Genomic DNA, 26703 nt, shown 5'->3' on the forward strand with positions numbered 1-26703 from the left:
GAGGCAGGCCTGGGGCCTCCGGGCCGGGGGTGGAGCCAGCCCACGTGCTGCGCTTCAGGGGCTTCACGGGAGAACTCATTAGCCCCACAGTGGGGTGGTGACAGAGATGGATTCTGGTGACAGCTGTGTGCTGGAGCCACGCAGCGAGGGGGGGGAGGAAGGAAGGGTGGGGGAGCTGCCACGGGGGCCACGCTACAGTCACCGCGCCCCAGCCCCTCCCCGGGCATCGGCCACACCCTTCCAGACCCCTCTGCCCTACCAACAGTGCCCCTGACGCTCCTCTTCCCAAGGGGGTCTGTCCAGGCCCGCCAGCCCAGCAGCCCTGGCTTAACTGCCCTTTCGCTCCCCATCACCCCAGGAGCCCAGGCGTAACCCCAATGGTGCGGCTCCCCGAGACACAACTGTTGGCAACACCGACCCCCCCAGCTTGAGCAATTCCATGTGAACGGGCCCAATCCAGCTCTTAAAACAACTAGAGTGTAGGATGTAGAACCTGACTCGCACACCAGCCTAGCCCAGGGGTGACCGTCCCCGGGGGTGAGTTTACTCCAAAGAGCTCGGCCGGGACTTCCCTGGTGGCGCAGTGGTTAAGAATCCGCCTGCCAATGCAGGGGACACGGGTTTGAGCCCTGGTCCAGGAAGATCCCACATGCCGTGGAGCAACTAAGCCCGTGCGCCGCAACTACTGAGCCTGCGCTCTAGAGACCACGAGCCACAACTACTGAGCCCGCGTGCCACAACTACTGAAACCCGCGCGCCTAGAGTCCGTGCTCCACAACAAGAGAAGCCACTGCAATGAGAAGCCCGCGCACCGCAATGAAGAGTAGCCCCCGCTCGCCACAACTAGAGAAAGCCCGCGCGCAGCAACGAAGATCCAACGCAGCCAAAAATAAATATATATTTAAAAAAAAAAAAAGTGAATGGGAGTGACAAGGTCATCCCTTTAAAAAAAAAAAAACCAAAAAAACAAAAAACACAAAGGGCTCAGCCAAGACTCAGAGCTTTCGTGCAGTGTTCAGCCTGGGCCTGGGTTTCAGTGCCTGTGCAGCTCCCAAGCCACCAAAGCGAGGCCCTTTCTCGAGGAAAGGTCTTTTTGAGCTAAGGTCGCTTCCCTCCGGCCCTGGAGTCAGCCCTTCCACACCCGCTTCCCGTCCTCTGCGCCCAGCCTTCCCCAGGCGCAGCCCCCGGACTCACGTGCAGGCTGGGGTGGTAGGTGAGCAGCCCATTGTCACACAGGGTCACGTACTTCTTCTTCCACTCCTTGTTCAGGGACTTGCCACTCCGCTTGAGCAGGACGCCCTGAGGACAGAGGCTGGATCAGAGACAGAAGCCAGGCCCGCCCGTCACAGCTATGCAGAAGGTCTCGGAGTCCGCAGGTCACAGCATCCTCCGCCCCCTGTCCTCCTGGGTCACTGCGCTTATCTGCATGGAGAGGCCACACGGGACTAAAACTGAACCAGGTAGAGCCAGGCGGATGAACCCATCTGTGGCACTCGGCTGCCCCTGACCGTCCTCAGGGAGCAGCCTGGAGCCCACCTCCCCAGTTACCATGGACACCGTCGCATGGCAGGGGGGTGTCCTCTCCCCCAGGGTGTGGAACTACGTCAGCAACGGGAGGCGGGGGTTCAGATGGCCTCCAGGCATTGCTGCTCCCACCCGCCGTCCCCAGGGATGGGGGGAACGACAGCACAGAGACCTCAGGAGGCCCCTGGCCTCCCACCCCCTGTGGCAGCCCCAAATAGAGCAGAAAAGCCCCTACCGTCCCCAGAATGGCCCAGTCTCCCCCAAGGCAGGCAGTGGGAAGACCCAGCCGTACAGCCCGGCAACCAAATCTCCCGTGTGAGCTGATAAGACACTGGGCGTGGAGGTGAGATGGGCATCAGGATGAACAAGAGCTCCCCAGGGGCAGGGATTTGGGAGTGCTGTTCCTCGACACCCTCAGCACCGCGACACTCCTGGGATGCAGCAGACGCTCGGGGAACAGCTGGTGGACGGGGCGGGGAAGAGCCAGCCGAGACCGGGCGGCTGTGGGAGGTGCTGCGAGTGGGGGGTAGACCTCACCGAGGCAGACGAGACGTCCACCCACACCCCAGATGGCCTCTGCTGCCCTCCCCTGATGATAACCCCCGACGGTCCCTCACCCACTGGCTCTCGCCTGGAAACAGCAGACAGCACGGGAGAACGGCCGAGGATGGAGCTCGGGTCGGGATGGGACACGGACGTGCACAGGCGGCAGGTGCCCCAGGGCCGGCATCACCCCTGTGGGGCCCCCTCCCCAAATTCAGGAGGGCTGAGAAGAGGCAGTGCTCCCTGGACATTCTTGGACGGAACTCCTGGGGGGGCAGGCCCCTCACAGCGGGACTGCCCCGGCTGGGCGAGAGGGGGCAGCACGCGAAGTCCCCAGCGGGTCGCAAAGGAGCTGCCAGAGCCCCCGTGCCGGCCTCTCCTACAGGAGGGGAGGGCCCTGCCCTCAGACAAGCCGGAAATGGGGGTCAAGAGACTCACAGTGAGAGAGGGTGGAGGGTAAACCCCCGATTCCATGGCCCCCTCCCCCGCTAAGGCTTCCTACTGGAAGGCTCAGCCCTAGGGGGATGAGATTAACAAACAGGTGGGCTGGGATTCCCGCCCCATCTCTCCCCACAACAGGGCCTGAGGTGGCGGTAACAAAGGGCCCTACGTTCCAGTCCCACTTCCCACAGGTGTTTCACATCCTTGCTCCCCCATTTCCTTCCTCTATCCTCCTCCTCCTGCCCCCAAAGACAGATGCAGCTGCGGGAAGTGAGGCCACCTGAGTCGTAGGCCACCTAAGGACACTGCTGCTACCTGGTCCCCTTTTCCTCACAAAGAGCTTCTGAAGGCCAAGGGTGTTAACGGGACTTTCACTAGACAACAGGTTGGCCGGAACATCCCAGAAGGCCACCGGGACCCCTGCTTCATGGTCCGCGAAGGAGCCTTGGCGACCGGCCTCTGGGCGTGGCAGCCATCCCCTCACAGGCCAGGAACGTGGAAACAGTTCAGCCGCTGCCTCTCCCCTGAGTGTGGACCACGGCCCTGAGGACTGCCGGCCAGACTCTGGAGAAGGCGGCCCAGGCCCATCCCGCTCCCCTGGGAGTGGCCATCACGGCTGGCTCGCCTGCGCCCCATCTCACTCCCTCCTTTCCCACCTGCTCCCCAAGCCTCGATGGAAGGTTCCACAAGGGCCTCTGTTCTCAAATCTTTCACACCTGAGCCCGCCCTCCCTCCACTCTCCCTTCATCTTCACCAGGCTCCCTCCTGGTCCAGCCCCGGCTCCTGGTCAAGGGAAAGGGAAACCTGACTCCGTGCCCGTTCTGCCACCAACTAGCTCTTAACATCAAGCGAGTCGTGTCACTGTCTGGGCCTCAGTCTCCTCGGGAGGGAGCGCGGACTCACCTACAGAGCCCCTCCCCCTCCTCCCCCGCCCCCATCGGGAAATCAGGAGTCAGGATGCCGAGGAGGCCGGTGTAAGCGGGAAGCCCTGCTCTACCCAGAACTCTTTCTCCTCGTTCACCTGGGCCCCTCTCAGGAGGAGGCCCACGAGGCCCAGGCGCCGCGGACGGCGTAATGATGCTCTGACGCTGCTCTGACGCTCGTTAGCAGGGGGCGTGGGAGGAGCGCCGGGGCGGGGGGCGTGGGAGGAGCGCCGGGGCGGGGGGCGGGGGAGGAACGATCGCGGCCGCTGGGGCTTGACCCGCGCCCACACGCTCACCCCGCCTCGCACCTGCCCGGCCCTTTCTGCCCTGCCCTACCGGCGCCTGCGTCCCGCTCACAGCCCGTTCCGAGGAGGGAGAGCGAGCTCCAGGGGTTCCTGCTCCCCTCCCTGGCCGGCCGGCTGCGCACGGCGGAGCAGGAAGCAATCTGGGGCGGAATGGGGGCGGTGCGGAGGCGACAGCCCCCAGAGGACCCGTTCCCGCCGCCGCCTCCCTCCCAGCTCCGCCAGCCGGCTTAATTGCGGAGTCCGGATTGATTGGGAATGCAAATGGCAACTGAAATGCAATCTCCACTCCCAGCAGGAGCAGAGGGGGGAGAGAGGGGAGAAAGGGAATGGGGAGAAGAACGGGACAGGAGAGCGGGAAAGGGCTTAGCCCGGCCCTGGGTCGGGGAGGGGGGGGGAGGGGGGCGCGCAAGGAATGGCCACTGGCCGGGAGAGGGGAGAGTGGTGGAAGGACGCGGTCCCAACGGCAGGCACGCCCCCAGCCCCCGTGAGGTCGGCGCGGCTAGGCACCTGCCTCCAGCGGGCAGCTTCCTGGCTGGTGCCTCCTCCTCCGGAGTGTCCCTGAGGTTTGGGGGCCTGTGACACTCCAGGGCCCTAGCTGACCCCTTTGGCCGGGCTTCACCCCCCACCTCACAGCCCCGCCTTCCCGTCCACGTGGGGGACTCAGGGAACAGATAAATCAGACCGACCCCAGACAGGAAAGGGGGCGTCTGGGGCTAACTTATCTCAGAGCACGGGCGGGGGGGGGGGGGATAAGCATTGTATCTGTTAAATGTTTACGTGCGCATGTGTGTGTACTCAGAGCACACGCCCCAAAGCGGGGAGTGACAGTCCCCTGCCTGGCCTGGCGAGGGCCCTGTGAGGAGGCCTCGGTTAGCACGGCCCCAGAGACACTCAGTCACACCATCAGCAGGTTTATGGACCAGTTCTATGACCAAACAGGGACGGGGAGGAGACTGCCTACTGCCATTCTCCCAGGCCCTCCATGCGCCCCCGGGCAGGCTGACCCAACTAGAGCAGTGCCTGTTGGACATCACCGTGGTGACACTTCAAGGGAGGGCTGAAGCACAGACAGAGGGCGTGGAGCGACACAGTGCTCCTCACTCTGTCCCCTGGGCCCCGAAAGCCTTCCCAAAACCCAATGGACCTTCACTGTGGGGTCAGAAACCCCCATCCCTAACACCAGAATTCTGGTCACACTACCTACAGGCTCCAGGAGCCCCAGTCTGGAGAGCCAAACCTGACCACAGGGCCCTGGCCAGGCTGACCTCAGGTGCTCCAGCCACACCAGTCTCCTCTGTGGTCAAAAACGGACATCACAGCCCCTGTAGACACAGCATCTCGAACCACCGGCTCCCAAGAAGATCTGGGCCAAGCGCAGCACCCTGTGGGTACAGCGGACTGACCACCAGGCCAGCTCAGCAGTTCTAGAGCCCTGCCTGCCCGGCACACCATCAGCTCTGCACAAAGACCCCTCCATCACTCAACATCTTTTTCCAGCAGAGAGACCCACGACAGGAGGTCTGGGAGGATCCAACACCGGGCGGCCCAGCCCTGCCAGGCAGTGACTCAGGAAGGAGGTGAGGGAGAGGCCCTACCAGGACGTGGCCCCTCCACTAAGTTTCGTCTTTACAGACAAACAGGCTCACACGGTAAGACTGGGCCAGTGAACCCAGGGTAGGAACAGCCCTCGGTAAGCCCTTCAACGCGTACTCCTCTTTTGAGAATTCTCTTCTTTTTCTGGGAGGAGGGGAGGGAGGCCAGAGAGACCAAACCCTCCTCCAGGGCCGCCCACCTCCAGAACCACCACCAGCGAAGAGCAGCTGAGGATGGCAGGCGGCTCTCTGCTGCCCCCCTGTGGTGGCGAGGAGGAACTGGCAGCGTAAGGGTTCCCGCCACCCTTCCCCGCTGTGCTGGGAGTTCTTCTCAGCAGGAGAACTCTCCTTGTTAAGGATTCAGGCCTGGCAGGGGCAGGGCGCTGGCCTCTCTCACCATCTTCCAGAGGCCCCGAAAAGAACCATCATCTAACATTTCCTGGGCTTCGTCTCAGCTCCTCTGCAGCCCCAGGGGAAGGGAGTGCTGACCTGTTTAATGGGGATGGCCCGGCCACTCCCGATGCTGTCCACCTTGCACTCGGCGGCTTTTTTCTCCCGGTCCAGGTCGGCGCCCTTTCGAGACTGGAAGAGAACAGAAGAGGCGTGTTAAAGGGGCCCAGGGTCTGCGGGGTCAGCAGCCCACCTGGAATCCCCAGCCAGCCCTCCCGTCCTCCCTCCTCCTGGGCAGGCCCTAGCCGTGGGGCAGGGCCGGGGCGGCGGGACCGGGAAGGAACTGAGACCACGAGTATTCCAACGGGTTTATTCTTACACACGGCACCATACAGAGCAGCACAGGTCACTGGGCCGGGCCCGCCCCTTACAAAAGAGCAAGGACACGAGATACCGAGGGCGTGAGGAGCGCGCAGCCCAGGGGGCTGGGGCGTAAGAGACGGGAAGGGGCGAGGAGAGGTGGACGGTGGGGCTGAGGGACATGGCCGGGAGCACAGGGCATGACCACCAGGGAGAGCGAAGTCCAGAAGTGAGCAGGTAGCGGCCCGTCTGCGGCACAGACACCACATGGCACATTACGCCGAGCACGGCGGCGTGGCCCGAGGGGCACAGTGGATGGAGAGAGAGAGGAGAGAGGCCAGAAGAGGCCCTGCGCCCCTGCCGGGCTCCTGGGGCAGAGCCCGCCCGAATGCGGATCCTAGGAAATGGGAGGCCAAGAGAGGGGAAGGCAAGCGCGGCGGCGTGGCTGCGGCGTCCGGAGCGGAGCAGGAACGGCAGAAGTCCATGCAGGAAGGAGCAGAGGAGGGGAGGGGCGGGGGAGCTCCCCCAGGAGCAGCTGGACCGCCGGCCGGGCGGGCGCTCGGACGCCCCGGCCTCTGGGCCTCGTCGCTGGCCGGCGCCGGGCGTGGGCCGAGCTCCCTTCTTCTCCATGCAGCGAGCCTGGCGCAGCGCATCCAGCAGGGCTGGTCCCTGGCAGCCCCCAGCCGCGGGCTCCGGTGTTCCTAGCCTTCCCTGGGGGTGGGGGTTAGTTACAAAGGTTCCTGTGGGTCTCTGGAGTGGGGAGCACGGCGGCCGCTTCTCATCTGAGAGCAGTCCCAGGGCCCGGCCCGCCTCCGGCCCCGCACAGGGGAGAATGTCCAGAGGTGCTGTGTGTCACCACCTGGTCTTCTAATTTGGAAGGAGTTGGAAAGGCCTTTTTGTTGATGAAAAGTTGGAAACAGTGGCACATATCTGCAAATATCGAAAGAATAAAGATTTTGGCAAGTTATACTCAAGCCCCGCATAGTCGGTCAGCACTGGTGAGGGCAGAGACCCAGGCGCCTGGGGAGAGGCGGCAGCGGGATGAAGAAGAGGAGGAGGAGGAGGAGGAGGAGGAGGAGGAGGAGGAGGAGGAGGAGGAGGAGGAGGAGGAGGAGTGGGGCGGGGGGGAGATGGCGGCAGCAGTGGCGGGCCGGGCCGGGCAGTCCATCTCAGCGGGGAGTGTTCTCCACTCCGGGCCCTACATCCTCCTGCTCACCCAGGCCGCCAGGAGCCAAGGGCACAAGGAAGAGGCAAAGGTCCGCAGCTGCAGCATGGGGGCAGCACAGCCAAAGGAGCGGGACGAGCCGGGCCAAGGGCCACCGCCCGCGGCTCCACCGTCAGCGCCTGCCCCGGGCCTCTCCTGGGCGCCACAGCCTCTGCCCCTTCGGCCCAGGGGGGAGGAAGGTGGATGGGCCCGCTGCCACCGGGTCCCCAGACAGAAGAGCCGGTCGTGGGGAGCAGGGTGCAGGCTGTCCCAGCCAGGCTGGCGAGCAGAGAGGCCCCAACCACCAGAGGATCCCTGGGAGCCCAGAGGGGCACCCCCCCCAGGACGGGAAGCAGGGCAAGAGTGGCAACGAGCACATGAAGTCATGGGGGAGATGAGGGACGTCAGCGGCCATGTCCAGCAGGAAAGTCACAGGGGCGCCAGCCACAGAACAGGCGTGGCCCTGCTGGGGAGGACGAGGAGGGTGAGGGGGTGGCCCCAGCAGCGACGATGAGAAGGGGAGGTCCCGAGATGCACCTCTAGAGACGGACATGTCTTGAGGCTGCCTCGGGGACAATGGTGCAAGTGAGGTCACCATGGAAACAACGGAAAGAAAAAATAAGGTTGCCACGGTGAAGATGGAGAGAATGAAAGGGCACGGGGGCCGGCTGTGCCCAGGACGCGCGCGGCGAGGCGGGCGGGCGGAAGCAGCTCAGCGGAGCAGGCAGCAGAGCGCGGGGAGCACGAGGGCGCTGGCGAGGGCGCCCGGGGCCCTGGGCCCGGGCGGCAGAGGGAAGAGCGCGTGCCCGGGGGTGTTGCAGGACCAGCGGCAGAGGAAGGCAGAGGAAGGTGAGAGGTGAAGAATGGTGGGGAGGGAGCAGGTGACTGAGGCAGGACGTCAGGGAGCAGGTGCTGAGGGCATGGATAGCAGTCACTGCAAACACAGGTTGCCCACGGGCTCTATGGTGGCAGCAGCAGGAGGTGTGGGCACAAGCAGGCAGCCCAAGGCGCTGTGCGTCTCAATGGGCGTGCACGGGAGACGAGGAGCTGCGAGTCCAAGCAGGGTTGGGGCTGGGGGCGGGGCGGCTGTAACACACGGCGGCAACTGGCAGCAGGGAGGGGGTCGGTCAGCATGGCCAGGGAGGGCGCGCGGCAGGCACGGGGCAGACAGAGGCAGGCAGACTGGGCAGAAGTGCACCGGGCAGGCGGAGGCGAGGACGAATGGGCGAGGCCTGGGGAGCACTGGCTCTGTCTGGACGGGGTTCCTGAGAGCCTGGCCGGGGCCTGACCTGCGGGGCTGGACTGACAGCCAAGCCCTGACGCTCAGAAAGAGGCACGTGGAGTGACGCAGAAGGACAGGGCGACCTCCTGAGAGTCCACACGGGCAGCTCACCCACCTGTGTCTGACCCAAGACTCCCGGAATGGTCCAGCCAAGTCCCAGCTGGACGGTGAGTTTGGGGGTGGGCACTGCGTGTCAGATGCAGGCTCAGGACACCTAAGAGCTGACGGGCTGGGCCCCTACGGCGGAAGGCGCACGGGACCCTGGGGGCGGGGTCTGCGGGGACGGGGAGAGGAAGAGCTTGTGGGGGGACCGAGGCAGGGAATAAGGAGATGGAGGCCTGGGGAAAGACGGCTAAGCCTTCGTTAGGCCGATGGCAGCAGCGGGTGGGAAGCGTGGGAGAATGAAAAGAGCGGGCAGGTGCACTGGAGGCCTGGGCCCTGTTCGTTCTAGCTCTGCCAGCAAACGCTTCCTGTAGCCTCTGGCAAACAATCTTGGGGCCTCAGTCCACAACTGCGGAATCACGGGTGCCTCAGAGTTAGAGCAGACGCGTCCAGAGATCCCTCAAGCTGGCCAGGAAGCCCTACGGGGTCGGGGAGAGGGAGGGTGTGTGTGTGCAGCCGGGAGGAGGGTCTGTGCGGATGCGCGGAGGGCGGCCCCGTGGGCTCGGAGGAACAGTCTGGAAGAGTCTGAGTGTGGATGGGGGGCACCGGTAAGGAGCCGACGGAAGTGGCGCGCGTCAGTGGGGATGGAGGTCGGCAGGTGGCATCGTCCTGCCTGCTCCCTCCCAGCCGGGGGCTGGGGGCTCGGCCCTGCCCATTCGGTGAAGGCGGCCGGGCAGGCGGGAGGGGCGGGCACGTACCGTGAAGATGTTGGAGCGCCGCTTGGACTGCTTGCGGATGGGTGTGGGGGTGGAGGAGGCAGCGATGGTCTCGATGCGCAGCTCCCGCTGGCTGATGCTGGGGGTGGAGGGGACTGAGGATGAGTAGTCGCTGAAAGCGCTGCTGCCGCCATTCGTGGCCTAAGGACAGAGAGGGCTGCTGAGGGCGGCTCCGGGAGGGGCGCAGGGCGGGCGGCAGGCGGGAGCTGGGAACACTGCGGGGCGGAGACCTGGCCGGGGGCTCGTGGGGCAGCAGAGGGGCCACTAGCTCCTACAGGTGGTACCAAGGGGAAAGGCAGCACGGCCTGGAGGCCAGCAGGACCCGGTGGTCACCGCACTGGGCTGCCCCACTAGGGCCCCAGCAGGGGCCATTCGGGGTCAGCCAGGGAGCTGAATCGGAGGCAAATGCTAGCAGGTTGGAGTCAGTGACAGAGGCCAGAAGAGAACAAACTGTGGAGTCTTGGCTCACAGGTGGGTGTGCCACGAGGTGGCAGGTCACCCTGGATGAGCTCCCCAAGTCAGTGACAAAGAGCAAGGCTGCAGGAGGCCAGGATGGGCCTCAGAGTGCAGGGGGAGGATGCGGTTTGCTCCTAGGCAGCGTGGGTGACAGAGCACAGGATACAGGAGGGCCGGGGTGGAGAGCAGAACAGCTAAGACCGCTCCAGAGGAAGCAGCAGAGGATCTCAGCAGAGAGACAGCAGGTGCTTGGCAGTGTCTACTCCAGGACTCGGGAAACACAGTTTGACAAGGCCACCCCCTAATGGCCCATCGGATGATCACTAAATAGAGGACGTGTCCTGCCCTGGCAGCCTCCTCGAATCCTAAGCCGTACAAAGGGAACAAAACACCTGAGCTGCTGCCCCTCGGCGGGCAGGGCCCCCGTGCACAGCTGATTCTGCAGCTGAGGCAGAGCCGCTCAGAGACAGTGAAGAAAGACCTTCCGTGCCTCCTTTCTTCCACGGGGGAGCGCTTACAGGGGAAGCCCTGACGCCTTCTAAAGCGCTAAAGGGAGGGCTCTCTGGAAAAGTCACCAGGCTGTCATCAGGACACTGGTGGGCCAGGGGGCCTCAGAAAGACAATGGCCCTTGGCAGAAGTAAAGGAGTGGCTGTCCGCTTGACCACTCAGCGCGCACACCTGTGATGTGGCCCAGGGCTTTCCGCCGAGCAGGGACTGAGCGGGGAGATGCAGCTACGGAAGTACTGGCCTGCCTACCAAGGGCCAAAAGTAACCAGGCAGTAGGCCTAGGAAGTGGGCGGGTGTCCAAGTGGTAATACAGGAGGAACCCTGGCAGGACCCGGCTCAGAACACCCCCACTACCCCACACGTCACAAATGCCACTGGCCCTTGCGGGTAAGTGCTGCCCTTCTAAATGCAAACACCGAGAGAAGGGCCAGCAGGGACGAGCTCAGCTTAGAGCCTCCTGAGCACGGCTGCGCGGGAAGCAGGCACTGAGATAGCGCTAACGTGGCTGACCAGAGCAAATGCTTAGGCGGCCTCAGCTGCTGCAGCTGCGGGGCGAGAAGAGTGTCGAGCAGGGATGGGAACCAGCGGGAAGGCAGTCACCACGGGGTACAGAGGAGGCCAGGCCAGGCCAGTCGTGCAGGCTAAGGGAACTCGAGCCAGTGCTTTCAAACCATCCGCAAGGCGGCAGACCAGACGAGGTGGGGACAGGCAGGCAGACAGACAGGATGGCGAGGCAGGGCCGCGGCGGGCGGGGCGTGCGGTGGCAGCGGGGGGAGGCTGGCCGCACCTGGTTGATATGCACGGCCGGGATGGAGGCGGCGGACACGGCCGAGTGGCTGGGAGAGTTGGGCAGTGACTTGCAGGGCCCGATGGCCAGCTGCTGCTTCTTCCGCAAGGCCACTACCTTCTGGGCCACTGCAGGGGACAGCACAGTCAAAATTACCCATCTGGGGAGGAGGGAGGAGCCCAGCTTAGAGCTGCCCCCCCCCCCGCCCCCCTGACCCCACTCTGCGGGAGCGTCCCCAGCGCCGAGTTACCGTCCTGGAAGACGCGCTCCACGTTGAGCCCGTAGGTGGCGCACGTCTCGTAGTAGGTGCAGCGCTTCAAGTCTGTGGACAGCTTGCGGGCCCTGCTGTCGTCGATGACCCGCGGGTTCGCGGCACTGATGGCGTCTGTTGGAGACGGGAGAGTGGGGACTGACTCAGCCTGCTGAGAAGCTGAGGCTGCTGGCCGGTGGGCCGTTCGGTCAGAGGGTGGGTGGGCAAAGAGCCCGGGCAGCGGACGACACGGAGCACGAGAATACGGGTGTCTGGGCCTCGTTCCAGCTCTGCCACCGACTCACTGGGTGGAAACGAGCCGGCCACTCTGTTTATTCATCTCAAAATGTGGACATGACCACCACACGGATGGCAGGATCTTAGCTGGGGAAGGCCCAGCGCGTACGGGGCAAAGAGGAGGTGCCCTCTGTAGGGCGACACGAAAGGGCTGGTCCAGCGCCAGGAGGGCGGGGAAGCCAGGCTTTCTCGTACCTGCCACCTGGGGGCCCAGAGCCCCCGCATCACCCCTGCTGGCCCGCTCACCCTGCGTGCCCACCAGCACCATGGGCACCTCGCTGGCGTTGCGGAAGCTGCAGAGCCGCAGGAAGTAGTTGTACACCGTCTGGAAGCTGATTTCATCCTCCAGGCTGAACACAAACACCACCGCGTCCACCCAGGCAGCAAACTAGGGGGGACCGAGCACAATTACCACCCTCACCTGGGCACGGGCGAACGGCGTACCCCTCTCCCCACACGCAACCTTGCCCAGTCCCAAGTGGGAACCTCGAGGAAGGGGCACCACAGGCCAGGGCTGGTGACAGGAGCATCACCTGGAGCTCGGGGGGACCTCCTTCATCTCGGATCAGCAGCAGGTAACTCTGGCCATCCACCACAATCTCCTTCTTAAACCGACCCCCTAGGACAGAGTTCACGGTCAGGCCCAAAACCAGAAGAGCGAGCCCACGGGGGCCAAACAGAAGAAATCCACAGCTTCCAACAGAGAAGACGGGAGCACTGAGAAAGACAAGGGGCTGGAGCCCCCCTGCACAGACAACGGGAAGGAGGGACGGCGGCCATTAAGGCCGGCCCGTAACGCTCACCTTCTGGGGACTCCTCCTGGACATAGGTCCCCGTCAGATAGCGGTGCACCAGGGCCGACTTCCCACTAGACAGGTTCCCCACAATGCCCTGTGGGACAGGAAGGCGGGAGAGCAGCGGTCAGAGGGCAGGACGGAGGACGTGGGGCAGGAAAGGCTAATACATCAGGAAGGAGAGGGGCCAGTGCTGAGGATGGGCGAGCAAAGAGAAACAGGGAGGACAGGGGTGACGGGAGAGACCAAGCCTAGAGACGGAGGGGACCGGAAGCAGGGGAAGCAACGCCGGCCCACCACTCCAGCCCGCACCCCCAGCCCCTGGGCTGCCTGGGCCTCCCATGGGCCTCACTCACCACTTTAAGCTCCGGCACCGAACGGCTCAGGGTCCACTCCTGGCTGTTCACAAAGGAGTCTGCGGGAGAGAAGGCCGCCTGTCAGGACTGGGATGGGACACACACCTTTGCTATCCACCACCTGCTGCCTCTGACGCTGCCCCTTCGCAGGCCAAGGCCAGAAAACAGCACTCACGCCCTCGTTTCCTGGGAAGCAGCAGAAACGTTCTGCGCGGGTGGGACGGAGCGATGCCAGCCCTCACTTCCCCTGGCCTGGACCTGATCCCTCCTCTTACTGCTCCAGCGAGGTGAGTAGTTACTACCTCGAGCCACACCCGGCCTGGTGCCCCCCACCTGGTGAGAGGCCTCCAGTGGGTCTCAGCCAGACCCAAGCTGGGCCGCAGGGCTGCAGCCTGTGCTGCAAGTAGGAACAGCACAGCCTTGCAGGGTGCGGCCGCCTACCGCGTTCCTGGAGGCTGAGGAGGGAGGAGCCCTTACCTGGCCCTGTTCTGTGAGAGGCAGGTCCAATGGGGAGCGGCCCTCGTCCCCAGGCTCCTCCTGGGCAGGAGGCCACCAGCCTCTCTGTCCCAGAGACCCGCCTCCGGGGCTCCTCCTCTCCAGTCCATCCTCAGCTCCTGCCGGGCTCCAGCCACCCCGAGCCCCCCTCTCCTTTATCCTCTAGGCTGTAATGGACATCCTGTGGTCAGCTCCGGGCAGCTTGGGCCTGGGCCAGCCTCTCTGGCTGGGCTTGCTCCCCCTCCCCAGGCTGTCTCAAACAGTGCTTATGACGGTCAGGTCCACAAGCATTCCCCAAACTCATCTGCACAGGCAGCTAGAGGTGAGGGCGTCGGGTCCACAAGCATTCCCCAAACTCATCTGCATAGGCAGCTAGAGGTGAGGGCGAGAGCCTCGCCTGGGAGCTAGAAATGCTGCTGTTCTAGGGTCCCATCCAGAGCCCGCTGGCTCCGAGTGAGTCTCCATCCCTCCCCTCCCGGGCCCCAACTCCTCAGGCACCCAAAGTGAGAAGGGGCCCTTCCGAGCCGCTCTCATTCCACCACGCTAGGGCCACGGGCGGGAGGCCCTGCCTGGACCCACCTGGAAGGCCGCCTCTGCCACAGACACCTTCTCCAGACCCACCAGCGACCCCAGAGCCTTGCCTGCCCGGCGCTGATCCCCCTCTAGCCCCCAGGCCCACACGGCACGCCCGCCTCTCCCAGGTAGGTTTCCAGTTTGTTTCACACCCGCCCTCAACCCCGGACGCCAACCAGGGAGGCCACGCAGGCCGGGGCTCTCCCTGCTTACCGCTTGGCGCGCCCAGGAGCCCAGGGGCCGCGGCCGCCCGGCGGCTCCACAGCGGCTCGGACGGCGCGGGCGCCGGCTCCCTCCGGCGGAAGCGGCTGGTGAGCAGCCTCCAGAGGCCGGCGGCAGTGCGGGGCCGGCCCGGCTCTGGCGCGGCGCTCGGGGCCTCGGCGCCCAGCAGCAGGTCGCGGCGGCTGGAGAAGGCACCCAGGGAGCTGGCGTCGCCGTCGCTGCGGGTGCGCGCCCGGGGCAGCAGCCCCGACTCGGCGCGCCGGATCTCCTGGCCGCGGCGCAGGCGGAAGCTGAAGCTCTTCCTCAGCGCCGACAGGCCGCGCCGGGGGCCCGGGGAGCTGCGCCCGCCGCCGCCGCGCAGCACGTGCCAGCGCTGGCTGCTCCACAGCGAGGCGCCCCGCAGGAAACCCGCGCTGCCCGTGCGGCCCAGCCCCGCGCCAGCGCCCTCGGCCTCGGCCGCCAGCTCCAGGCGGTTCACCTCCAGAAACGTCATGCTGGTGGGCCGCGGCACCTGGGCCCCCCGGGGGCGGCTGCGCCGGGCCGGCGCGGGGCTGGGCGCGGGGCTGGGCGACGGGCTGGGCGCGGCCGAGCCGGGGCTCCCCGAGGACGCGGGCCGGGGAGCCGGCGGGAGGCCGTCGGGGGAGCCGCGGCGGCCGAGACGTGGGCGCAGGAGGCCGAGCAGCAGGCCGCGGACGCCAGCGGCCGGTGGCCCCGGGCCGCCCGAGCACACGCTCCGCGGCCGCGCCGGCTCCTCGCGCACGGCGCACAGGGCAGAGGCGGCGCGGCCGGCCGGGGCGCCGTGCAGGTCCAGCGAGTCGCAGACGCTGAGGGCGCGGCGGCAGGCGGCGGGCCGCTCCCGGCTGCGGCTGTCCCCTGGCGGCCAGCCCCGCTCCATGCTCAGGGCCCGCGGTCGAGAGCCAGGCCCATGGTGAGGGGCGCGGGGCTGGGCGCGGGGCTGGGCCCGGGCCGGGGCCGCGGCCGAGGCGCACGGACCTCCGGCCTCTTGGCACCTGGTGTCGGCCGACCGAGTCCCTCAACGCCTCCACCTCGCAGCCGGCAAGCCCAGACCTGGCGAGGCCGGGGGCCAGCCCAGCACCGAGAGAGAGGTGGCAAGCCTGGCCTGGAACACCCAGGAACGGCGGCCGCAGGGGAGGCAGCCTGCTGGGGCAGCCCCCGAGCCCTGAGAAAACAGGAAATTCCAGCCCAGGGCTCCTCCTCGGTTGGGGCAGGCAGGTGAGGAGGTGTCATTAAGAGCAGGCCAAATAAGTAACAGTCCTCGGCACACCGCACACTGAGTTCGGTTTTGGAGAGAAGCAGGCCATTGGCTCTTTCTCCAGGGAAGAACCAGAAGGTGACCCACCAGGGTGGGAGCCAGTAAAAGCCTAAATTATGAGTCAGGAGTTACGCCGACTTCGGGCCTCAGTCTCCTTATCTGCAAAGTAGGGAGCCTCTACGAGGCAATCCTGTCTTAGGTTGGGAAACTCGCAAATCCGAGTTGTTGGATGTTTCAGTCAGCTCTTCTGTTAATGACCGAGGCTGTCTTCTTCCTTGGAGATTATAAAATCATCTGTACTAGGTTAAGTGTTGTCCTGCCCAAGGGCAGCAGAAAATCGAAAGATAACCTCTGGACCTGGACCACACAGTTCTGGACGAGTGCCTCACTTCTGAGCCCCTGAAGTCTCCAGCCTCCACCCGCTGGCTGGTTCTCACCTCCTGTCCAGAGGCTGTGCAGAGGTGAAGCTTCACACTGCAGGACTGGTTGGAGCCTGACGCTTACTCCGAGCACGATGCCCTGTGAATTTCACGTGTGTGGGCTGCAGCAGACACTCATTAAATGCAGGGATCACTTCAGGACGGGGGCAGGGGGCAGGTAGTTGCTGTGCTGTGCTCTCCACTGCAGTTTAAACATCAGTCCTCTCCAAGGCGCTGGAGATGAGCCAGGTTACCATAATCCACAAGGACCCCCAAGCAGATCAGGAGAAACCAGTTTAGGCAGTGGCAAGGAGGAGGGGGCTTGCATTTCCTTTAAAGACCTAATACTCCCAGGTTTCCTCCACCCCCAGTCCAACCCAACTCCCAACGTTCCTGTCCCTCTCAGCTTTAGAATTCCACGGTCCTGGTCAGAAGCAAAGTACAAGATAAAAGTGGCACATTCCTGAGGGGGCTGGGGTGGGGGAATGCCTGAGAAAGGCAGGGCCTCTCCATCCTAGGTGCTCCTGGGGAACCCAGAGCTGGAAACTCCCAAGTCCTGGGCTGGATCTCCCAGGCCTGGAGAGGCCCCAGGGCTGATTTCGTATTTTCCTGGGACTAGTTATTAACAACGAGGATGGCTTCTTCCTCTCTGGGATGCATACCCCCACATAATAGTCAGTCCTGCAGAAGAACCTTTCCCAGGCTCCTTCAGGCGTGGAGATGGGAATGCAACCCAGGAATCCTGACTCACGTTCCCAAGTTTAAGTCTCGTACGCTGAACTTCCCTATCTTCGTATCTGTCTCTCTGTCCTCTCTCACACACGTCGGGGATTACCCCTCCCGAAGAGAATAAGGCTGCTCATTCCAAACCCTCCCCCCAAGCCAATGAAAATGCAAGCACAGGACAGCAGCTATCAGAGACAAGTGGGGACTGAGGGGGAACAGAGGACAAGGTGCCGAACAGGGGATGGGCTGCTTCAGAACCCAACTGGTTAGCCTCAGGGGGCGAGGAGCAGGCTGGGACAGGAGAGTAAAAGGCCCCCAGTTACACACACACACACACACACACACACACACACCACACACGGACTCCAGGACATGCAGCAGTGCCCAGTCCAGGAGGTGAACGAACATGCTACATTCTCAGAGGACACACCAGCTCCTGACTCCCCTTGTACCTGCAGAATCAGTCCAGGAGAAATGCTCAGACTGGGTCAATCCCAAACCTGGGACAGCTTCCTCTTCCTCATGGGGCTGCCTCCTTCCTATTCCTGCTTCCCAGAAACCTTTCCTGACTCAGGGAAACTAGACAGAGAAGGGCACCTGCCTGCACATAAATGTCCCAGGACATCAGCCAGTCAAAGACCCCAGAAAGGAGATCGGTGTAGGCACACACCTCTCTCCTTGTTGGTGTCACACACACACCCCCGCCCGGGTCAGGGACGAGGTCTCTGTGTTCCATCTGCAAGATTCTACTCCAGACACGTGACAAACAGCTTACTACTCAACACAGCCCAAAGGAAACTAGGACAATCCTAAAAAGCATCAGGCTGGGGCCACGTAAATCGTACAGAAATCCCATACAACTAGCCCTCGTGTCAGTTCTCTGACTCTTAAGGTCATCAGAAACACCAGGCTGAACCTGTCGCGTAGGGGTGAGACCCCACAGAAGCTTCTGGGGGAATTAAAGATGCACTCTCTCGCAATGCCTGCAGCGTGCATCCTGGGTGAGGATGGACACGCTTCCCTGGAGGCTGAGCGTGCAGAGGCTGAGCACCGAGCAACCCCTTCTGTTCTGAGCGCAGGCAAATCAGAAGGAGAAGCGCCGACTCTAGAGCTGGGTGAGCTGGGCTGGCTGCTCGGACCTGAGAGAGGAGGGCGCCTGCGTGTGCAGCTGTGGCCTGGGGCGGCAGGGCTGCACCGCTGAACCCAGGGTGTCTAGGGAGAAAGAGAAAGACCCCTGCATAAAAAAGGCCTGAGCTGTGAGGCACTGCACAGAAACGGTGCACTGGTGGGGGGAAAAGGAAGGGCGGCCTCTGGCCCAGGAATCCCACAGAGCCTTGTACCTAGTCTCCCTCAAATATTTGCTGGGTGATCCATTGATAAGTGTCGAGGCTCGCCCAGCTGAGGCCACGCGGCCGCAGAGAGCCAGTGGAGGTCCTTCTCAGAGCCCAGGAGGGGCTGGCTTTCTGCAGAAAGCCAAAGGCTGCGGCTTCCTCCCGCGGCCAGAGTGGTCCCAAGAGCCACAGGGCCCTCCAACACCGGTCGGGATCTTCTTGCCCACAAGGTGGCAGCAACACATCTTCCTGCAGCCAGGTGGCCTCCAGCTGTGCGGCGAGGAAGGCGGTAAGGACCCCAGCAGTGGCCGGGCGGGTTGGCCAAGCCCTTCGGCCACTGAGCTGAGGGAGGCGACGAGTGTCACACCCGGAGGATCGAAAGGCCCGCAGGTCTCTAGCAAGTTCTGTTCTCTCTGCAGGTCACCGGGTTGGGGATTAGGGAGTCCGCGGAGACCCTGGGCTGCCCCCGCAACGACCCGCCACTCACAGGGGCGGCCTGCAGGACTGGCCTCCTTACAAGTTTCAGGAGTTGTCCACAGCTGTCACAATATTCGTCTAACACTCATCCCTCTCGGATATTTTTCTGGTGTGTTTAATGCTTCCCCGCTAGAACTCAGCCGGGCACGCAGGTGGTGGGCAATGATTCTGTGAATGAACGAGTGAATGAATGAATGAACGTACATCTTTGCTGCGCATGAACTGTGCGCCCCAGCTTTTGTTCCCCCTTGTGGGGAGGGAGGCAGGCTTTTGAGAGACGGTCCCTGGCTGGCACAGCCTGTTGAAATAAATCACAGCCGAGATCAGACTGCAAGTGGAGAGGTATAGGGGTGCGCTGGCAAAACACGTGCTCTGGAGTCGAGAGAAGTGGGTTCAAATTCAGCCTCTGGGGCTTCCCTGGTGGCGCAGTGGTTGAGAATCTGCCTGCCAATGCAGGGGACACGGGTTCGAGCCCTGGTCTGGGAAGATTCCACATGCCGAGGAGCAACTAGGCCCGTGAGCCACAACTACTGAGCCTGCGTGTCTGGAGCCTGTGCTCCGCAACAAGAGAGGCCACGATAATGAGAGGCCCGTGCACCGCGATGAAGAGTGGCCCCCACTTGCCACTAGAGAGAGCCCTCGCACAGAAACGAAGACCCAACACAGCCAAAAATAAATAAATAAATAATTTTAAAAAAAAAATTCAGCCTCTGGCACCTATTAGCTGTGTGCCCGTCAAGTCACCTGAACCTCACTGGGTCTCGGGGCTTGGTCTGTAAACTGGGGATAATCCCACCTTTCCAGCTGAAGTTGCTATGAAGACCAGTGGCGTGATTGTGGAGGGTACGGGACAGTGCCTGGCACGCAGCAGGTGATCTATAAAAGCAGCCGTTACTACTGGGCAGGAGAGAGTCACACTGGACACAGGAACGACTTAGACCAGCGCCAGCTTTCTTCAAGTTGGAAATCTAGCTGGACGCCTCAGCAGTTCCACAGCAGCTCAAGCCTGTGGATTACCAGTCCCTCCATCTCTTCTTCTCCAAGAGACCGCAGAGGCGGACCTCAGAGATCCCCGAGGCCCTCTTGGATCACGTCTTTCTCTGAAAATCTGATGAAAGCGGTTATGGGCTGAACTGTGTTTCCCCCAAATTCATATTCTGGAGTCCTAACCCCCAGTACCTTAGAATGTGACCTTATTTGGAAACAGGGTGGCTGCAGATGTAATTAGCTAAGACGAGGTCACCCTGGAGGAGAGTGGGCCCTATTCCCATATGACTGGTGTCCTTATAAAAAGGGGAAATTTGGACACAGAGAGTCACGCACAGACGGAAGACGATATGAAGAGACATGGGGAGAAGACGGCCATCTACAAGCCAAGGAGAGATGCCCGGAACAGATCCTCCCTAGTGCTTTAAGAGGGACATAAAAAACACACAAAAGCTATAGATTCAAGGGGGCGGGCTCCTGGGGCCCGGCAGGTGTGACTGCACAGAAAGGAGCCCCTTCCTGGACCCTCCCAGGGCTGCTCAGAGCAGCTGGGAATTCGGCCCCATCTCCCAAGGTCAGGCGTCAGAGGGCTCCCCTCCCCCCATGGAAAGCTGAGAGGATCAAAGACCACCCTCTGTGGGGCAGTCATCCCAGCCTGGAAATGGCCCTTCCAGCGCCAAACTAGCTACTCGATAGCAATTTCTTCGTTTTTTCTTCCTGTCCACAAAGTCTGGGCAAGGCACCATCCCTCTGTACGCCCCCAAGACCAAGAAGCATCCGTGGCTGAGGACCACGCGTTACGCCTGGAAAAGTCTGCTGCCTTCCCACGGCTCTCCCCAAAGCAGAAGGGAACAGTGTGTGCACCCCGAATCCCTCATAATCCTCCAACGACCCTGAAGGTGGTGTGAGCTTCACTGCTGTGGGCGGAGGGAACTCTGGACTCAGAAGGTAAAACTGCACGCTCCCTCAAGGCACTTTGCCTTTTCATCCCAATTTTGACACGTGTCCTGCATTTCATGTCTTTAAAAAAAATTTTTTTTAATATAAATTTATTTATTTTTGGCTGTGTTGGGTCTTCGTTGCTGCGCGCGGGCTTTCTCTAGTTGCGGCGAGTGGGGGCTACTCTTCGTTGTGGTGCGCGGGCTTCTCACTGTGGTGGCTTCTCTTGTTGTGGAGCACAGGCTCTAGGTGCACGGGCTTCAGTAGTTGTGGCACGTGGGCTCAGTAGTTGTGGCTCACGGGCTCTAGAGCGCAGGCTCAGTAGTTGTGGCGCGCGGGCTTCTCACTGCGGTGGCTTCTCTTGTTATGGAGCACAGGCTCTAGGTGCGTGGGCTTCAGTAGTTGTGGCACGTGGGCTCAGTAGTTGTGGCTCACGGGCTCTAGAGCGCAGGCTCAGTAGTTGTGGTGCACGGGCTTAGTTGCTCCGCGGCATGTGGGATATTCCCGGACCAGGGCTCGAACCCATGTCCCCTGCATTGTCAGGTGGATTCTTAACCACTGCGCCACCAGGGAAGCCCTCATCCGTCTTTAAAGGTTGTTCTCTTCCTTCAAAACTGAGCAACGGTCCAGCCGAATCCCATGAGCTAAATATCTGCCTCTTCCAGTCCAACAGGCTTTGAAAATGCCTTCAGTCTGTGGATCTTCATTCCATATCAGCAGTATCAACAGGCTAATAAACTTTGCTTTCATCTTTTTTACAGAAGTAAAATATTTTAATAAAGGGAAGACACAACACAGTATTCAAATAATTGCACCATTTTTGCTCTAAGACGGCGGAGCTGTGCCCCCATCTGGGAACTCCAGTACAGATACACAAGTGTTCTGGGTCTCAGGGAAAGGGGGACTGAGGGTCAGTGTACACTATTAAGAATAAAGACAGGTAGTTTGAGAGTCTAATGGACAAAAGTTTAAAAGCATCTAAATTCCAGGTGGGTGAAGGATGGATTGGGAGTTTGGGATTAGCAGATGCAAACTATTTATATAGAACAGATAAACAACGAGGTCCTACTGTATAGCACAGGGAACTATATTCAATATCCTGTGATAAACAATATTGTAAAAGGAGGGACTTCTCTGGCAGTCCAGTGGTTAAGACTCCGCGCTTCCACTGCAGGGGGCGCGGGTTGAATCCTTGGTCGGGGAACTAAGATCCCACATGCTGCTCAGCGCGGCCAAAATAATAATAATAATGTAAAAGAATATGCAAAAGAATATATATACGTGTGTAACTGAATCACCTTGCTGTACACCAGAAACCAACACAACATTGTAAATCAACTGTACTTCAATAAAATAAAGTTTCAAATAAATAAATGAAAGCATCTGATTTCCCATTATAAATTTTGAAAGCAGGGCCTACACTGAGGCCCAGGGCTCTGCCCCACTGCCAAGGCCAAGCCTGCCCATTGCCCCCAGCATCCGACACACGTGCCCAGACCCCGGGAGGCCTCTGGACGGGCTCCCCATCAAAGGAAGCCACAGACCTCTCAGGCCAGACCCAGGCTGACAGCAGCAGGGCCTGGACGTGGAGGCCACCTCCCTCCCCCCGCCAGCCCAGGCTGACAGCAGCAGGGCCTGGACGTGGAGGCCACCTCCCTCCCCCCGCCAACCCAGGCTGACAGCAGCAGGGCCTGGACGTGGAGGCCACCTCCCTCCCCCCGCCAGCCCAGGCTGACAGCAGCAGGGCCTGGACGTGGAGGCCACCTCCCTCCCGCCGCCAGCCCAGGCTGACAGCAGCAGGGCCTGGACGTGGAGGCCACCTCCCTCCCCCCGCCAGCCCAGGCTGACAGCAGCAGGGCCTGGACGTGGAGGCCACCTCCCTCCCGCCGCCAGCCCAGGCTGACAGCAGCAGGGCCTGGACGTGGAGGCCACCTCCCTCCCCCCGCCAGCCCAGGCTGACAGCAGCAGGGCCTGGACGTGGAGGCCACCTCCCTCCCCCCGCCAGCCCAGGCTGACAGCAGCAGGGCCTGGACGTGGAGGCCACCTCCCTTCCGCCGCCAGCCCAGGCTGACAGCAGCAGGGCCTGGACGTGGAGGCCACCTCCCTCCCGCCGCCAGCCCAGCGGGAGCTGTCAGTCAGCACTCAGCTCATGCCCGCTGCCACCACAAGCCCTCCTGGACCTCCCGGCCTCCTCTCACTGTCCCCCCCTTCACCTCGTGTCTTCTGTAGATGCTAATATCTAATCTGCTCTCACCTCATGGGGGCCTGAGCTCCCGGGCACAGAAAGGTCACAGATCCCTGCCCCTGTGGCTCAGAGCCAGACTCGGGCAGCCCTGGGGACGGCAGAGCCATTTTGGTGCCCTATACACCCAAGGCAGCAGCCACAGGGGACAGCACTGGTCACCCGATAATAGTGGCCCCTTACTGAACATGATAGGCTCTACTCTGAGCACTTCACACACACAAAACCATTTAACCCCTCTGAGAAAGGTACTGGTTTTCTTTTTTAAAGAAGTATTTACTTATTTATTTATTTATTGGCCACGCCTCGCGGCATGCGGGATCTTAGTTCCCCGACCAGGGATCAAACCCGTGCCCCCTGAAATGGACGCTTGGAGTCCTAACCACTGGACCGCCAGAGAAGTCCTGAAAGGTACTGTTTTGTTTTTTTGTTTGTTTGTTTGGTTTTTTTCGGGCTGCATTGGGTCTTCGTTGCTGCGCGTGGGCTTTCTCTAGTTGTGGCGAGCGGGGGCTACTCTTCTTTGCAGTGCGCAGGCTTCTCATTGCTGCGGAGCACGGGCTCTAGGCGTGTGGGCTTCAGCAGTTGTGGCATGTGGGCTCAGTAGTTGTGGCGCACGAGTTTAGTTGCTCCGCGACATGTGGGATCTTCCCGGACCAGGGCTCGAACCCGTGTCCCCTGCATTGGCAGGCGGATTCTCAACCACTGTGCCACCAGGGAAGCCCGAAAGGTACTGTTAATCTCCCCATTTTACAGACGAGGACTCTGAGGCACAGGGGCCAAGTAACGTGCCTAAGGTGAGGGCTGGTAGGTGGCTGAAGCTGACCTTCCTACCTAGGCCACCTGTCTGGCCCCGAGCCCTGGGGCCTGCTGAGCCTGGTGAGATTTCTGCTGGCACACAAGTTCATCTTGCAGGCAGCCCTCACCCATCTTCCTTTCCTCCTGCCCTGGTACCCACATCGGGGTGGCCCAGCCTTGCCCTTCCCAGCAAGGGAACCTCCTTCCCAAAAGACTCCCCAAGGTCCCTCCTCACCCACCTTCCAAACAAACTCCTGCCCCCAAATCCCACTCTCTCAGCCCTGGATCAGTACGAGGGGCTGACACAAGTTCACGAGCCACCCCGGCCAGGCATGTATGGCATTCACAAAGGAGAAGCCACCTCGACAGGCAAAAGGGGCGCTGTCTGGGGCCGATGGGCCCTCGGCACATCTCACGTTCACGCCATGTAGACAGAGCCCAGAGCGGCCAGCCCGGGCCTGAGGTCAGACCACCCTCCTGAAGTGAAGACGCTTCCCTGGGCGACTGCCATCTTCCTGAGCCCTTCAGGTACCCAGCAACATGTGACAGTTTATTTCCTACTGTGAGACACGCCCTCCCCACCTCCCCCTGCAGGGGGTCCACTGCCCAGCGCTGCCCAGGCCACACACAGGACTGGAGTGGGGCGGGGACAACCAGTTGAGGCCCCTGGGGGCACAGGGCTACCCACCCCCCCCACCCCCCACCCCCCGTCCCACACAGCCGGTTCAACTGCACACTTTTCAGCTCAACACCAGCAAGCATTCCCAGGCCCACGCGTCCTCCCGCATCACAGAGCGACTGGGAGTGGCGATCAGAGCTTTGGCGCCTGGCAGTTGGGTTTCAGACTTTCCTCTTTTTTTTTTAATGTAAAAAGGGTTTTATTTGGAATTCCCTGGTGGTCCAGTGGTTAGGACTCCGCTCTTTCACTGCCGAGGGTTTGATCCCTGGTCAGGGAACTAAGGTCCCGCAAGCCATGTGGCACGGCCAGAAAAAAAAAAAGGGGGGGGGGGCTGCTTTTATTTGCAGGGGAGCAGCAGGACTCTAGTTGAACAAGCCAAATGCCACGTCATCGCCTGACTCCTCGGCCTCCTCCTCCTTCTCGTCTTTCTGCAGATCCTGGGACGGTGGAGACGGCCACAGCCCCGGCAGCGGGCGCGCCGGCCAGCATGCCAATACCCCAGACAATGACGCCCTCGATGTCCTTTCCGTTCAGCTCACAGATGACCTTGTTGAGCCGCTCATCGTCCGCCTCAGTGCCGCGCTGCCCAGGATCTTCTTGATGTCCTTGGCGCCGGGGGAGGTGCTGTCCCCGAGGGCGGCCGGCAGGTAGGAGGCGACGTAGCGCATCTCTGCGGCGGCGAGAGGCCTTGCACGGGCGACCTCAGAGGCACCAGGGACGCAGGCTTTCCTCTTAATTCTACTCTCATCTGTCTTCAGCCTGAGGACTCACCACCCCACTGGCCCATCAGCTCTTAGGCCTGGGCCCCCGGGCCACACCATCGCTGTGAAACAGCATCAGGGAACCCTGGTGACCGCGTGGGCGCTCACGGGAGGCCACCCGGGAGGGAGCCCTGGAGGCCGCGGGGCCGACTGCAGCCTCCCCCAGGGCCCTTGGCTGCGAGATGAGAAGGGCGCAGAGGTCAAGGCCGTGTGCAGAGCTGCCGTGCTCTTCGAACTTACACCACAGGCAGAGCCGACCAGGAGCCCCCGGCAGAACCCCTGCCCAGAGAGCAAGGGTCCCCGGTCCGTCAGCAACAACTGGGCAGTGGGGACGACACGCAGGGCAGAGGTGGAGGGGTCCCTGCAAACCATCTTCACAAACGCCCATCTACAGCCTGCAGACCCCACGCGGGCGGGTCTTCTCCACCTCCCCTCCCGGCACCTTCACCTGTGCTCCTCTGTGCAACGGCCTCACTCAGCCCACCTCCTACCCGAGGCCTGGGACCTCAGCCGCCAGCCCTCGCCCCAACCTCGCTGAGCCCTGAACAGCTTGGCCGGGCAGCCGGGGAAGCCCACCGGCCGCGGAGTCTGCGTGGAGCTACGGCCGAGCCGCAGGAGATGCTGTGCTGGACCCTGGGAGAGGGGGAGGCAGGACACAGTTTGCAACAAGGTTCCTGGATTTAAAGGATGGAGAGAGAAGATTGATAGATTCGCTGCATAAAAATAAGGTCCTGAACGATTAAAAAAAAAAAATTGTAAAAAAACCCACAAAAAAACCTAAGAGAAATATAACTAAAGAAAAATCAACACCTGGACAAAAATGTGACTATGCTGATGGGTTAATATCACTAATACATGCAAAGCGCACAGATGTCACTAAAAAAAAATAAATAAAATCTTGACAAAGTAAAGAAAGTACAAACAGCCAATTCACGTGGAAATCACTCGCTCTCACTTGGGACTCAAAGAAATAGAAATTAAAAATGAAGTTCCAGGGCTTCCCTGGTGGCGCAGTGGTTAAGAATCCGCCTGCCTATGCAGGGGACATGGGTTTGAGCCCTGGTCCAGGAAGATCCCACATGCCGCAGAGCAACTAAGCCTGTGCGCCAGAACGACTGAGCTTGCGCTCTAGAGCCTTCGAGCCACAACTACTGAAGCCTGTGCCCTCTAGAGCCCACGTGCCGCAACTACTGAGCCCGCACGCCTAGAACCCGTGCTCTGCAACAAGAGAAGCCACCGCAACGAGAAGCCCATGCACCGCAACAAAGAGTAGCCCCCGCTCGCCACAACTAGGAATGAAGACCCAACGCAGCCAAAAATAAATAAATAAAATTAAAAAAAAAAAAATGAAGTTCCACTTCTCACCTACCAAAGCCTTAACATGACTTTTGTGTCCGTGAGGCCCAGTGCTGGCAAGCGTGCGTGGGCCCAACCCCCCTCCCCAGCAGCTCAGCCCTTTGCCCCTCGTACTACATTAGCCACAGGGACTCCAACAGAGACCGTCTGACATGGACACAAAGGTTTAGGCCCAAAGAAGTCCAGCACTTCCAAAAAAGTGAAATCAACCAGAGTGTCCACCAATACGGAAACAAGGGAGTAAGCGACAGTGTCTCCAGATGGTGGGACATCATTCAGCCACTTGAAATAACATCTGCAGGGGCTTCCCTGGCCGTCCAGTGGTGAAGCCTTCACCTCCCACTGCAGGGGGCACGGGTTCCATCCCCGGTCGGGGAACTAAGATCCCACATGCTGCACAGCACAGCCATAAATGAACAAATAAATAAGTAAATAATAAAATAACATCTGTAGAGACTTTTTTACTCAGCACAGCAGCAACACTTGTGATCGTTTTTTTAAAAAAGCAAGATACAAAATTGTACATAACGTGGACCCA

The 26703-nt window shown here is 61.5% G+C and overlaps 1 protein-coding gene and 1 pseudogene across 6 annotated transcripts in view; both read right to left on the reverse strand.

Annotated features, from left to right (window-relative positions):
• Positions 1-26703, reverse strand: part of AGAP3 (ArfGAP with GTPase domain, ankyrin repeat and PH domain 3) — a 59164-nt gene that overhangs the window by 14305 nt on the left and 18156 nt on the right. For 3 of the 6 annotated variants that reach the window (XM_059933049.1, XM_059933048.1, XM_059933050.1), the window contains exons 2-10: positions 12891-12949; positions 12544-12631; positions 12274-12359; positions 11987-12128; positions 11444-11578; positions 11194-11321; positions 9425-9583; positions 5818-5910; positions 1195-1299 (exon numbers count right to left, since the gene is read on the reverse strand). In XM_059933049.1, coding sequence (XP_059789032.1) covers positions 1195-1299; positions 5818-5910; positions 9425-9583; positions 11194-11321; positions 11444-11578; positions 11987-12128; positions 12274-12359; positions 12544-12631; positions 12891-12949 — 995 coding nt within the window. Of the gene's footprint in view, positions 1-1194; positions 1300-5817; positions 5911-6072; positions 7009-9424; positions 9584-11193; positions 11322-11443; positions 11579-11986; positions 12129-12273; positions 12360-12543; positions 12632-12890; positions 12950-14171; positions 15076-26703 lie in introns of those variants that run through there. The other 3 variants (XM_059933053.1, XM_059933051.1, XM_059933052.1) reach the window with 3 other exon arrangements.
• On the reverse strand, positions 24411-24716 carry LOC132371349 (large ribosomal subunit protein P2-like; annotated as a pseudogene).

Source organism: Balaenoptera ricei, chromosome 9, assembly GCF_028023285.1.
Source record: "Balaenoptera ricei isolate mBalRic1 chromosome 9, mBalRic1.hap2, whole genome shotgun sequence".
Classification (NCBI taxonomy): Eukaryota; Metazoa; Chordata; class Mammalia; order Artiodactyla; family Balaenopteridae; genus Balaenoptera; species Balaenoptera ricei.